The sequence below is a fragment of the Dipodomys merriami genome, unplaced genomic scaffold (assembly GCF_024711535.1).
Source record: "Dipodomys merriami isolate MVZ:Mamm:240054 unplaced genomic scaffold, mDipMer1.0.p SCAF_4, whole genome shotgun sequence".
NCBI lineage: Eukaryota > Metazoa > Chordata > Mammalia > Rodentia > Heteromyidae > Dipodomys > Dipodomys merriami.
This window is the reverse complement of record NW_027205603.1, coordinates 22,121,801-22,136,253: the sequence shown is the minus strand read 5'-3', so window position 1 is coordinate 22,136,253 and position 14,453 is coordinate 22,121,801. Positions and strand designations below refer to the sequence as shown.

The 14,453-nt window shown below is 35.9% G+C and overlaps 1 protein-coding gene across 2 annotated transcripts in view; it reads left to right on the top strand.

The window, feature by feature from the left end:
- The window catches only part of LOC138806218 (ankyrin repeat domain-containing protein 26), a 55,330-nt gene that overhangs the window by 22,183 nt on the left and 18,694 nt on the right, over nucleotides 1-14,453 (top strand). Inside the window, exons 1-4 of one of the 2 annotated variants that reach the window (XM_069991751.1) lie at nucleotides 4,423-4,585; nucleotides 8,555-8,687; nucleotides 10,557-10,749; nucleotides 12,231-12,414. In XM_069991751.1, coding sequence (XP_069847852.1) covers nucleotides 8,564-8,687; nucleotides 10,557-10,749; nucleotides 12,231-12,414 — 501 coding nt within the window. In that variant the 5' untranslated portion in view covers nucleotides 4,423-4,585; nucleotides 8,555-8,563. Of the gene's footprint in view, nucleotides 1-4,422; nucleotides 4,586-8,554; nucleotides 8,688-10,556; nucleotides 10,750-12,230; nucleotides 12,415-14,453 lie in introns of those variants that run through there. The other variant, XM_069991752.1, reaches the window with a different exon arrangement.

The following is a 14,453-nucleotide window of genomic DNA, read 5'->3' as shown; positions in this document are numbered from 1 at the left end:
TTAATTGTTATTTACACAAGTGATGTACACAGTTCCACAAGTAGGGTAATGAGGGGTAACAATGCTCAACAAGAAATGTGCTCATTACCTTACTGATGTAACTAGAATCTCTCTGTACTGCATCTTTATAAGAAAACAAGATTAAAACAAAGAGCACATTTTCTTTCTGGACAATGTAATGCAATATTTTAAGCTTGAAAAGTAAATATGACAAAACTATTAAAATGCCATTACTTTAACAAACCATAATGTATTTTTCCCACAGTTTTATAGACTTAATGTAATTTCATTAATTCCTGTTTTGTAGATGTTGGCATGTTGATGAATGTAACTACTTACTTCATCAAACCAAGAGAAACAAGAAATCTGTTGGGATAAAAAGAACTCAGATTTCAGGGAAGATTTTTGAAAACACAACAGACTAGAGTTAACTGACTACAAAGACCAACTGAACCTCACGGATAGGGACAGAATATTTCACTCATCTTAAGTAGAAATTTTTGGCTACACAGATGTGTTTTGTCACTATCACAAGCATCAATATTACCATTCTTCTCCACTGGGAGAGTTACCACTTCTGGGTGGCCACAGGCACAAGTATAATGTACAGCAGTCCTGTGAAAGAAAGAGGACATTTTAGAACATTATAGAACATGATCTGAAGCCATAACATATTTGTGTAAACATTCAGTAGCTTGTAATTTCCCTGTCTCCAAAGCATGTATTTTCTCCTGAAGAAACTCTAATTCATGTTAACCTGAACTTGGAAAGTAGCATGGATATTAAAAGTAACTTGGATATTAATCCTGCTTTAGACTGAGAAAAATCATTGCTTTTTTCAATCTCTGCCATGTAAAAAAAATCAATTATATCCCAAGACACTATGATGGGCATTCACATGAAAATTGATGCAAAGTAGTTACATTGATTTTGAGTTCAGGACACTGGATACCTATAAGATTTTAAACTTACTGCTATTTCTACTACTTACAAACCCATATATCCACTAAGTGAAATAATGCAATTAAATTTGCTGGCAAATGTAAAAATATTCTTATTACACAAAATAAAAGGTAGTTTTTTAAATGAAGATATACTTGTCATCTGATATACAATCATATTTTGTAAAGGCTATGCAATATGGTGTCCTTTTCCTTAATCCTTTATACACATTTTCCTAATCCTTTTTATACACATTGATTTTGTTTCCTTTGTAGTTTCAGGTGCTAGGATTAGAGGGAAGTATCAGCATGCCCAGCAGTGCATTTAATTTCTGTTTCAATTAATGTAGTAAATGCTTGCTTGTTGGCTGTGCTTGTAGCGCAATGATAAAGTCACTACTCACTATGCCTCAAGCCCTGAAATCAAACACTATGACAATAACAAGAAGAATGTTCATTCTTAAGATTCTCTTTGTCACCATAATTATGTATACATATGCAACTGTAGATACTTCTAGTATTTTATTCATTTCCCAATAGTTAAAAATTTTAATTTATACTCCATAAATTTGTTAAATTTGTAATTTGTTAAATTTGTAATTTGTTAAATGAAAATCAATGTATTAAAAATCAAATCCAGTGGCAAACACCTTAGCAGTCCTGAACCAGGCTCTGGACTATCTCCCCAGAGCTGCCCAAAATATATTAGCAAGAAATCTAGATGCTTTTCTCCTAAGAATCTTTTCAATTAATGATTATCTTCCTAGTAACTTCAAATTTCACTATGCTGAGCTCTAAATCTTCCCCTACATTCCTAGATATTCTATTCTATTTCAATTCTTCATCTTTTGGATAGTAAACCATGATTTTGTGAAAAATAATGGCATATTTGATACAAAGAAAGGCAAGTGAATATTTCCCGATATAGCTCATCGTCAAAGTAACAACAGCAGGGGTAACTCAAACATTGATGGCTGTTATGAAACTGACCAGGACATAAAGAGCTAATGTTGGAGGAACAATAGGTCCTTGGGAGGGTGACTTGTGCACATGGCAGAGGGTGTGGAAGGATATGGAGGCCAGTCTGCAGGCCTGGGAGACTTGCTTTGGTGGATGTCCACCTCAGCCCCAGCCCTGCTCAGGCCACCCAAAGATGGCTGGCTGGTCAGGATGGTCCTGATTAGCCCTTTGAATTACACCAACTATTGAGTAAGAGAGCCCAGGAGAAACACAATTGAGTTGTGAAAATAGCATCCCTAGGAGCTCCAGTGGCAGGCAGTACTCATAAGAAAATAGCAGTACTCATAAGAAAATAGTTTAAGGATACAGGTGGACCCGTTGCAACTATGAGAAGTACAAGTTGTCATGTCGAAAACGAACTTTTTTTTTTGTATATATACACAATGGAATTCTATGCCTCCATCAGAAAGAATGACATTGCCCCATTTGTTAGGAAATGGAAAAACTTGGAAAAAATCATATTAAGTGAAGTAAGCCAGGCCCAAAGAAACATAGGTCCCATGGTTTCCCTTATTTGCAATATCTAGTATATGTATGAGTCAAGCAGAAAAGGTCAGATAAGGTGATGTTAGGAAAATGAACCCTTAGATATGTATTTTAATGTTTTTTTCTTTCATGCATTTGTTTCTAACGCATTTATAAGATTATCTCTTTGTTGCTTTGTATGTCCCTCCCCCACAGTATAACCCCTGCTTTCACTATATTTGATGTCAGTATAACTTGTGGAGGAGATGGGGAAAAACAAGTCGTTTAAGGATACAGGTGGACCTGTTGCAACAATGAGAAGTACAAGTTGTCATGTCGAAAATGAGCTTTACAACGTTGGTGCAGTGGGGGGGGAGGGAGGGAGGATTGGGTGGGGGGGTTGGGGGGGAGGCTGGGAAGGGATGTGAAGGGTAAACAAAGGAGGAGGCTGCAATGCTTGATAAGAAATGTACGCATTATCCTGCCCATGTAATTGTAACCCCTCTGTACAGCATGTTCACAAAAAAATAAAATTAACTTAAAAAAAAAAGAAAATGAACTTTACAACTTTGGTGCGGGGGTGGGGGGGTGGGGATTGGGTGGGGGGGCCGGGGGGAGGCTGGGAAGAGATGTGAAGGGTTAACAAAGGAGGAGTCTGCAATGCTTGATAAGAAATGTACTCATTATCTTGCCCATGTAATTGTAACCCCTCTGTACAGTATGTTCACAAAAAATTAAAATTAAAAGAAAGAAAGAAATGTACTCATTGTCTTGCCCATGTAATTGGAACCCTTCTGTACAGTATTTTCACAATAAAAAAATTAAAAAAAAATAAAAGAAAACAGAAAGAACAGAAAAAAAAAGAATATAGCATCCCTAAGTGATCTGGCATCCAGTTACTTAAAAAAAATGACAGCTTGGTCTCTCTCTGTCTCCCACAGTCCAGGAGGGGATAGCCTCACCCACCCTGCCAGGTCTCCCCAGGACCAATGATAGCTGGCTGATCAGGATGGTCCTGACTAGCCCTTTTACAGTAAGTCATCAGTGAAAGTGCATAGGAGAAACAGATGCATTCTATTGAGTGATAAAAATAGCATCCCTCAATGATTTCAGATCCAGTGACTTAAAAACAAATGACAGTGACCTTCCCAGTTCAAGGGTCTACATGGGTATAAATGGGTCTTGAGTTTATTCCAAGAACTCCAAGCCCAGTAAAAAATACATATTGCAGGAGTTATTTTTCCTCTTAGGCACTTTTCTGCCATGTCCATAGCATTAGGCTACTTAAACCCTTAATGTTAAAATCAAATGCTGAGTCCACTTAACTTTGTTCATATCATGAATTTTAAGGGGACTCATAACTCATAAAGAAGACAGCCTGGTCCCTCTCTGCCTCCCAGGTGCTGAGGAGCCCATGATGGGAAGAGCCAAGCTTCCTGGGAGAAACCCTGCTCTCCCTTTCCTCGCTCAGCACAGTCCAGGAAGGGCTGGCCTCACCCAGCCCCCAGATCTCTCAGGCCCTGGCTTCTTACCTCCAGGTTTTCTGAGCTGCTGTTCTTGTCTTTGTTGTTCATGTTGATTTTCCCACAAGAGAGCATTCTCCACACTTGGGTTACATTGCCTGTACTTGCCACCTTGTGAATCTTTTTGACTGCTTTTTATTGGGTGAGGATTTTAAAAGAATCAGAGTTATCAACTTCAGTCTCACCCCCATAACACAGGAAGTTTTTGCACCGGCAGATGGTGGAGAAAGAGAGATCTGTATGCTGGAGCCCCAAAACAGAGCTTCTTCTTCATGGCTTGAATTTCTGGCCTCATAGGAACCATCCCTTACCCTTAGCTTTATTCCACCTCCTGACACCAAATACTATAATAAGTGAGCCAACCAGTTGAAACTAATAACTGGCAGGAACCTGTTGCCAAGCACTGATGATAAACAATTAGAATCTCTCCCAAGTGTGCCCTCCCCTGCAGTTCTTGTGACAGAACACTAACTTCATCTGTGAGTTCTTGGTCTTATTTGACAGTTGGAGTCTGATTTAGAAAATAATTTCTTGTTCCTCTACTGGAGAGTTTTCCCTAAATAGTCCAGGAATAGATTAAAAGTGTCGGATCTCACATTAAATCTTGGAATCATTTCTACTTGATGTGAGCGCAAGGTGAGAAGCAGAGGTCTAGTTCAGTTTTCTGCATGCACATAACCCATTAAGCAAAAATCAATTGTTAAAGCAGTTATTTTTCCTAAAATGTGTTTGTGGGGTATATATTTATGTATATATGCAGTTTATTTATTTATTTATTTATTTATTTATTTATTTATTTATTTATTTATTTATTTAGTGATGGTCCTGGGGCTTGAACTTGACGCCTGGGCACTGTCCCTGAGCTTTTGTGCTCAAGGCAACCACTTTATGGGCAGTGCCAGTTTTGGCTTTTTTGGTAGTTAATTAAGAGTCTTATGACTTTCCTGCCCTGGCTGAGCTTTAAACTATCATCTTCAGATCTCAAACTCCTGAGTAGCTAGGAGTATAGGTATGAGCCACCAATACCTGAGTTAATTTTTTAAAAAAATTTAATGTCATTTAATTTTCTTGGTGTGTCAGATCTGGGGCTTAACCTCAGGTCCTAGGCACTCTCCCTGAGGTTTTTTTTTTTTAAATCAAGTCCACTGCTTTGCCTCTTGAGCCACAGATGATCTTCTGGAACAACAATCCTTGACTCTCAGCTTCCTGAGTAGCTAGGATTACAGGCCTGAGCCACAACTTTGTGGCTTAGTGTGTGTATTCTTTGTGGAAAAACCTCTGTGTCTCAAGCTGTGTAGTTTTATTTCTGGAACTTCTGTTCCACTGTTAATTGGGTTTGTTGTTGTGTCAGTTGTATGTTCTTTCTGTTATTCTGGATCTGTTATATAATTGAAGTCTGAAATTCAGATACATCAACTTTGCTCTTTTTTTCCTCAGGCTTACTTTTATTATGTGGGTCTTCCATATTTTTCTGGTTGGATTGTTCTATACTGAAAAAATGACCTTGGAATGGGTGGGTATTGCATTGGATTAGCAGAAGGTGTTTGATAGTTTGTCCATTTTCATTACATTAATTCTTCCAATCCATCACCACTGGAGGTCATCTCCATTTCAATCATACTCATTTTCATTCCCTAGATATTACAGTTTCTTTTTAATTGAAGGGAACTTTTCTCTCCCTTGGTTAGGTTTGTATTTAGGGGTTTTATTTGAGGCTGTAGTGAATGGCATTGGTTTCTGATGTCTTTCTCAGCCTTTTCATTATTGATATAAAAAAAAAGATGCTTTGGCCTTCATTTTATATGTAACTACATGGTTTATCAGACTTAGGAGATTTTAGAGGGAATATTGAGTATTTTTTAGGTCTTGAATCATACCATGGGAATTCGTCTTTCTCTATATACAATTCTCTCTTGCCTTCTCTCTCTGGCCAGAAATTCCATTACTAGATAACTTCAGTAAGAAAGGGGAAAGTGAATCTGTTTCCTTACTGACTGAAATGAAATGATTTCAGCTTCTCCACCTTTGCAGTAACGTTAACTGTTTGTCATATAACCATTATTATGTTAAGGAACATTCCTTCTTTTTTCTTGGTAGCTCTATCATTAAAAAGATATCAAACTTCTTCAAAGTCTTTTTCAGAATAAATTGAGATGATCATGTCAACTTTGTACTTTATTCGATTTTTGTGTGTTGTGTTATATCTTTGGATTTATGTATCTTAAATCCTCCTTGCAGCTCTGAAATGAAATAGATTTGGTCAGGGTAGATGATCTTTTAAAAGTGCTGTTGAATTTCCTTTACAGGTATTTTATTGAAGACTATTGTGATGATGTTCATAAAAGCTTTTGTGTGATTGTTGCTGTGTTCCTATCTATTCATGGGAGGAGGAGTTGTGGTTCCATAGAATACATTTTGTACTTTGTATTCCCTTTCTTTTACATGGAAAAATTTGAGGAACATTGTTATTAATTCTTTAAAGCTTTGATAGAATTCAGCAGTGAATATGTCAAATTTTAGATTTTTTTCTTGCTGCTCATTATGAGTTTAGCTTGTTTTATTTCCTAGGAGTTTGAAACGCTTCATTAGGATACTTAGACTTTGAGACATATTTTCTTTTAGATAGGGGCTCTTATAGCTATACATTTTCCTCCTGGCATTGCTTTTAACATAATCCAGAGTTTCTAGCAAATTGTGCATTCTGGTTTATTAGATTCCAGGATTCTTAAAAATTTCCTTCTTTATTGTTGACTCTTTGCTCATTCAGGTTTTAGGTGTTTTGTCTCCAAGACTTTGAATAATACAGTTTCTTTTGTTTTTAGTACTAATTTTATTCCATTAAGGTCTGATAGAAAATGGATTTGGTTTTAATTTTCTTATATTCAAGAAGACTTTCTTTTTTATTTTATACATATATATATATATATATAAATTGTAAAGATACTATACAGAGGGGTTACAGTTACATGAATAGAGTAATAAGTACATTTCTTATCGAACCTTGTTACTCCCTCCTTTGTTTTTCCCCTACTATCCTTTCCCATCCTACCTCTCCAACTCCTCCCCTCCCCCCCAAAATTGTAAAATTAGGTTTCAACATAGTGTCTTGTACATCTCATTGCTACAATGGGTCAACCTCTATCCTTATTTCAACATTTTCTTATTTCCCTTCCCCTCAAATTAGAAAAATGTATATACAAGATGTAGGGCACTAGAGTCAAATATAGTGAAAACATCGGGTGTACCATGGGGGAAGAACATACAAAAGAATCAAAAAAATTTCACATGGTACATTATAAGTACATTAAAAACAACAGCAACAAAGGTAAAAACTTCTTTTGTCCCTATATTGGGGTTCATTTTGTTTAGCATCATCTTATATGGTCATATGTACATAGCTTTTTGACCTTTTCTGCTTGTCATAGATATATACTAGAGCCGTAGTAATCAAAGCAGCTTGGTACTGGTACAAAAAAAGACCTGACGACCAATGGAATAGGACAAATGGGATTGCATGAAACTGCAGAGCTTCTGCATAGAAAAGGACATAGGTAGCAAGATCAATAGAAAGACTTTATTTCTTCAAATATTGCATATTTGGAGTAGGTTTCATGGTCCATTTTGACAGGTATATATTATGTAGCTTCTTAAATATTATCCAAATATCTGCTCATTCAATTTAGTCAATTTCTACAATTCCTTTGTTAAATTTTTGTCTGATGGAAATCATGCTTTGAAGACTTGTAGTATCATTACATTGGAATCACTCTGTGCTTTCCATTCTTTATCCCTAAGCCAATACAAATATTTTATCAGGGAGTTACATCCCTTGTAGGCAAAAAACAGGTCTTGTGTATTCATTCAAATCCTCATTGAATTTCCTCCTCTACTTTCCCCTCAACTCCTTTCCCCTCCCCTCCCTGCCCATCCCCTTCCCTCTCCTTCTCTCCCTTTTTCTCCCCTCCTCTCCTCTCTCCCTCCTCTCCTATCCCTCTGTTCTTCCCTTCCCCCTTCCTTCCTTCCTTCCTTTCTCTCTCTCTCTCTTCCTTTCCATTTCTTCTTTCTGTCTTTTGTGTTTGTGTGTATGTGTGTTGATACTGGGACTAGATATAGTACTTGATTTCTTTTGCTCAGACCAGCACTCCACCATTTGAGCCATTTTTCCACTTCTGTTTTGTGTTTTTTTATTTGTTTGTTTGGAGGATTCATTAGAGGTAAGAATCTTATGAACTTCTCCATGTGGCCAGCTTAGAAACACAATTCCCAGACCTCAGCCCCATGAGCAGCCAGAATTACAAGCATGACCCACAAGCGCCTGACTTCAAATTCGTATGACTACATTGTTGGGAACATTATCCATCATTGCTAATATTGAAAGATAACTAGTTACTTTGTTGTTTTGATGAATTATTTTCCTATACTTCATTGTTGAATGACATTCATTTTTAGAATTTTTTTCTTGGTTATGTTTAACTTCGTCCCTCTATGTGAAGGATTCCTTTAGTGATCTTTTGTAGTGGTAGTTTGGTAGTAATAAATAATGTACACTTAATATAGTGCATAAATATTTGGTGACATTTTGAAACAGTATTATTAATTTCATAGCTCCTAAGCATGGTCAATAGTCTGGACGACCTTAACGACTTAACTGAATCATCTGACACAACTTCTATGTATTCTGACTTGCCCATGCCTGAGATTGTCCCTCTACCTGAAGAACTTGTGAAGGAGTCTAAAGGTAGGACCACATTGTAAATGTGTGGCTTTTTCATGTCCATGGTATTAACATGTTGACACATTGTTTAAGGTTGAACAATAGAATATTGATGTGATAAAGGGCTATTCATGTTATTAGTGTACTTTGTATGAAAACAGAAAGTATTTGATTTACTGCTTAGCAGTTATGAGACTTGAGTTCAAATCCAAGTATCCCTGCAATGTTTATGAAAGCAGAATGAGAATTGCAATACATGTCAGCCAAAGAGGTTAGATTCGCTGTTCTTTTAACACAAATAGTATTACCTGGTATACTGCAGGAACCTACTACTGTTCTCACTGCTACCCAACCCAGACCCTGACACCATGACCTACTCTGTACCTGTCATTATGTAGTCATAAATTTTCAGATCTAATGATGTTCATCCATTTCTTAAGGCCCTACTATCATTTCCCACTACCTTCATGTTAAACATCTCACTTGTCTAGTTTTATCTCTTGGAGCCTCTGCTATTAGCTACTTATACAGTAGAACTTTCACATTTTTAGTAACTTCAAGAAGGTAAAATTTTGAAAAAATAATATACACATATATGCATTCCTATACATGTATATAGTTTTACAACAGCGTATATATGTATATATGTACCTATATACGTATATACATATATACATATATATGGTTGTTTCAGTGGAATCATAAATCAGTACCTGTTAACTATGTTGAAATGTAGATCTAAAATAAAGTCTTGGAACATGACATAAGTTGGTGAGAATGTTCCTTTTAACATTTGACTTAAATGCTTCCTGTTCTTCATCTTTCCTTACTGTAGACATCTCTTCCTCTGCAAAGCTTACTTGCACATAGTGTCGAGATAAATTATCTTTTTTATAACAGATTTGGTGTTTATATCTGCATGTGATCTTTTTATAATGTTTTGTTTGTGTCTGTTTCTTCTCCACTAGACTTGAAGATTATAAAACAGATTAGTGGTTTCATCTTTTCTATCTACAGGATTTATTATAATGTACTCAGTATCATAGACATTGACATCATGTAATATATAAATGTGAAAATGCACATTCCTTTTTATTTTTACTGTGCTGGTGTTTGAACTCAGTACATTACACTTGCTAGCGAGTCCCTCCAACCACTCACTTGTGTCTCCATAATTTTTATGTACTGTTTTGACATAGAGTTCTGATTTTCCTGAGCCCATGTCTGTGTCATAATCCTCAAGATTTTGCACTTTCAAATATAGCTGGGATGGGCTGGGATTAGCTCAGTGGCAAAGCACTTGCCTAGCAAGTGCAACATCCTGGGTTCGATCCCCAGTACCAAAAAAGAAAAGACAAAAAAAATACAGTTAAAAAAAAAAACCCAAACAAACAAACAAAAAAAAAACCCAACCCTTGCTGGGCGCTGGTGGCTCACGCCTGTAATCCTAGCTACTCAGGAGGCTGAGATCTGAGGATCACGGTTCAAAGCCAGCCCGGGCAGGAGAGACCTTGAGACTCCTATCTCCAATAAACCACCAGAAAACCGGAAGTGGTGCTGTAGCTCAAGTGGTAGAGCGCTAGCCTTGAGCTGAAGAGCTGAGGGACAGCGCCCAGGCCCAGAGTTCAAGCCCAGAGTTCAAGCCCCACGACCGACAAAAAAAAAAAAATCAAATATAGCTGGGGTAACAGAGTTGTGAGGATGCTCACAACTCTTTGCTCAGAAAGAATTTTATGAAACTTTTGCTTCTAGTGGCTTTGAACTGATCATAATCCCCCTGATCTCATCCTTCTGACTTGCTAGGATTATAGGTAAAAGCTCCCATGCTCATCTTGTGATTCAATTATTGAAGAAATTTCTCATTTACATATTTTTATTATATTCTTGGTATAGATCATCCTACCATGCTTAAAATAATTGAGGCATTGAATTTTTATGAAAAATTAGTGAAAGACCTCAAAGAAAAACAAAAAATGGTTGAATTTCAGAACAATAAATTCCAAGAGGAGCTGGTAGAATCAAAGCAACTCAATTCACAGTTGGAATGTGACAAGAAGAACTTGGAAATAGAGTGCCACCATTTGAGGTATTGTATTGTAGTGCACATGTGCTCACATATTTTAGATGATATTAAGAAAAATGGAATGTTGTAAAGTTAACCATGAATGCTTCTAACATCTAATTGTGCATTTGCCCACAATTGTGAATGGACCTATAGCTGTTCACCGTATAAATCTCCCTACCTGCTCAGTAGATATAATTATATGATTTAAAATAAGAGTGACTACTTCATTGAACCTTTTTATGTAAATAATTTCCTACATGTATAATTATTTTAATAAATAAATTCTTCATTGTGAAATTATTTGATTAAGATTTGTAAAGTATTTTGATCAATACTTATAACTGTTCTTGGAAAACTAATGTGAATTTACAGTTTTACTTGTCTAAAGCTAGTTAGCATTGAATGTGCATTATTGCAAATTGTAGGCCAAACCATTTAGCTCAGGTTTAGCCTGAGCTAAACCATTAGCTATGACTTTATAGTTAATATTAAGGAGCTACAGAAAAGTACAATGAAAAAGGTTTACTTTGTAGATTTTCAACACTTGTCTTCCATATGTAAATAATATTAATTCAAATTTGTGTGATGAGAAGACAATATCATTCATGTGCAGACTTACTACAACCTGTCCTGTGCATGAAGAGATTTAAAGTTGTTTCTAAATCACATAAAAATAAGCACAATAAATTGAAATGTTACAAAAGAAGAACATAAACTGTGGGATAGCAGTTAGTAACATCTTTTGACTAATCTTGAATTATATTAATCTGTTATCTCACATTGTAAATCATTTTAGGAGATGGCTGTTATGTTTTGTGAAGATGAAAGTTTATTTCTAGTGAAACCATAAACTTAACTTGAAACCAATACTTTTTAAAATCAGTTATTATCTGGTTAAATTGGGAAGTAATTATGATCAATAAAGTCCATATAAAAGAAGAATTTTCACCATATTAATTTACTACATAATTACAAATTTTATTTTCCTAAAGTATTTACCCATAAGCATTTCCTTGTAATCAATACTTGCTGAATAACAGAACTGATTTTCATTATTACATTTTCATGTCTACATATGAAAATATTTAATTTCATTGAAATTAAAAAATTAAAAAGTTCAAGACAAAAATAGTAGAGGGGCTGGGAAGGTGGTTCAGTGGTAGAGTGCTTGCCTTGCATGCATGAGGCCCTGGGTTTAATTCCTCAGCACCACATAAGCAGAAAAAGACAGAAGTGGCGCTGTGACTGAAGCGGTAGAGCACTAGCCTTGAGCTGAAGAGCTCAGGGACAGTGCCCAGGCCCAGATTTCAGATCCCATACTGACAAAAAAAAATAAATAAAAATAGTAGAAAGGATAAATACTTGAGAACATAAAGACTTTGAGACTTTGGTGGAAAAGTACATCAATATCTGAAAAGAAAAATAAAAATAAGATTTTTCTTTAAATAAAACAAGGATTTACTTTTAAATAAAAACTTTTAAATTAACCCATTTATGCCCAGATATTCCCTAGAACAACAAAACTGTAAGAGAAGAGAAGCTGGTCTTTCTCAGGCAAAAATTAAAGATGAGCTAATTCACAAAGAACAACAGAGCAAAAATGAATTCAAATGGAAAAAACAACCTGAAGTTGGTCTCAAGACACCAAATATGAAATTAAAGATTCCAAGAGAAAACTTGAGTGAGGTAACTCAATTTTTTGTAAAAATGTCACATTTCTAACTTTGTTTCATTCTCACTGCTTATAATATCATTGCAACTTAATAATTACAGTCCTGTGTCATAAAAACTAGCTATGATCTATGGAATGTGCTTTTAGGCAATGTCATCTTGGGGAAATGTTTTTCTATTGTGAAAATACTGTACAGAGGGGTTACAATTACATGGGCAAGATAATGAGTACATTTCTTATTAAGCATTGTAGTCTCCTGCTTTGTTTCCCCTTCTTTGTTTTGTACTTACACAAACTTAAAAGATCACTAGGTCATGTGGTCTTCTTGTTTTACCACTCTACTTGCCATCCATTTTTTCCTGAAATGTTGTTAAGCAGCATATGTTTAGGTTACAATAAAAATAATGTTCTCTAATTCTAAAATAATGTATCACATCCAAAGCTAGAGGCATGTATTGTAGATCTTTGGTTTGCTCAATATGTTTTCTGAATAAAGCATGGGAAAGAAAATTGAATTTAATCACTATAATAAAAGTGGTTTTATGTTAAACTACAGGACAATTAGCTTTTTAAAGTGTAAAGAAACTGGTTAAATATTTTACAAGGGAGGCAATGTCTTGTCACAGTACTCTCTTGGGCTAAATTGAGGTTATGACTTTATTTTTGAATCAAACTGGCTGCTATTTAGGTCATTAAAATTTGAATACTGCACCGGGCTCATGCCTGTTATCTAGCCACTCAGAAGCTGAGATTGGAATATTCTAGTTTGAAGCTAGCCTGGGCAGGAAATTCCATGAGACTTTTATCTTCAATTAATCACCAAAAAGCCAGAAATGGTGTTTTGCTTATGTGGTAAAGTGTTACTTTTAAACAAAATAGCTCAAAGACAGTGCCCAGGCTTTGAGTTCAAGCTCCAGTAAGTACCAGCACAAAATAAACCAACCAACAATCAAGCAACTTGAGTAATGAACTGAGATTAATATCTGTACTTACACATATATCTGATTTGTGTTTATCTTTCAATCCTGGGACTTGAACTCTAAGCCTGGATACCATCCCTAAACTATTTTTGCTCAAGACCAGTGCTCTACCACTTGAGGCACATCTCCACTTCTGGCTTTTTGGTTGTCAATTGGAGATAAGAGTCTTACAGTCTTTCCTGACCAATCTGGCTTAGATCCATGATCCTTAGATCTCAGTCTCTCCAAAATACAGTCAACTGTTCACAGATTATCACACTGTGTTCTATTTAAATGTGAATCTATTTAAAGCCATGTAAATATGTTTAAAACCAAAGAATATACCTGGTTGGGACTCATGTCTATAATCCAAGAAAGTTAGAGACAGAAGCTAAAGGATAAGTTCATGGACAGAACATTCCTTCACAAAACCAAACCACAAAACAAAAATGCATTGGGGAAGAGTGTTCTAATTCAAGTCCTCTGCCTGTAACTGTAGAAAGGAGCTCATAATGACCTCAGGCAAATAACTGGCTTTTTGAGCAGTTTTTGGTATTATTGATTAGCTATTGTATGCTCAAAATCTTTACTATTAAAATGATTTTCTAGCAATTTCACATCTTTTGATATGTTTACAAGAAGTTTTCTTATATTCATTATTCAGTAAGAAGAGAAACTGTCACCCCCAGAGACTGTAATCAGAATAGAGCCTTCAATGGCTGCACTTCATGGACTCTACAGTGGCACCCAGTGAATCTCAGAGGACTGCAAGGACCACAGTGTCCTCTGTGTAGAACCAAGGCAGTAGGCCCACACTTAATGTCCCAGGGAAATCATCAGTGTCTGCTTTTTGAAATAATAATAAGGCCCAAATCACAGAGAAGAAGGCTGTGGTCATTGATCACACGTGCTTTTGAGAAACAGAATAAGGTCATAAAATGAAAAAAAAACTCCTTGATTCGATTTTACTGTAAAAAGCTACACTAAGTGATGAAAAATAGATTGTTGTAGGTAAAGCACTAAAATGAAATGCTAGGGCCAAAAGGAATGGGAGAAAGAGGCAACAGGAAAGCCACAAGAACTAGGCAATTGGC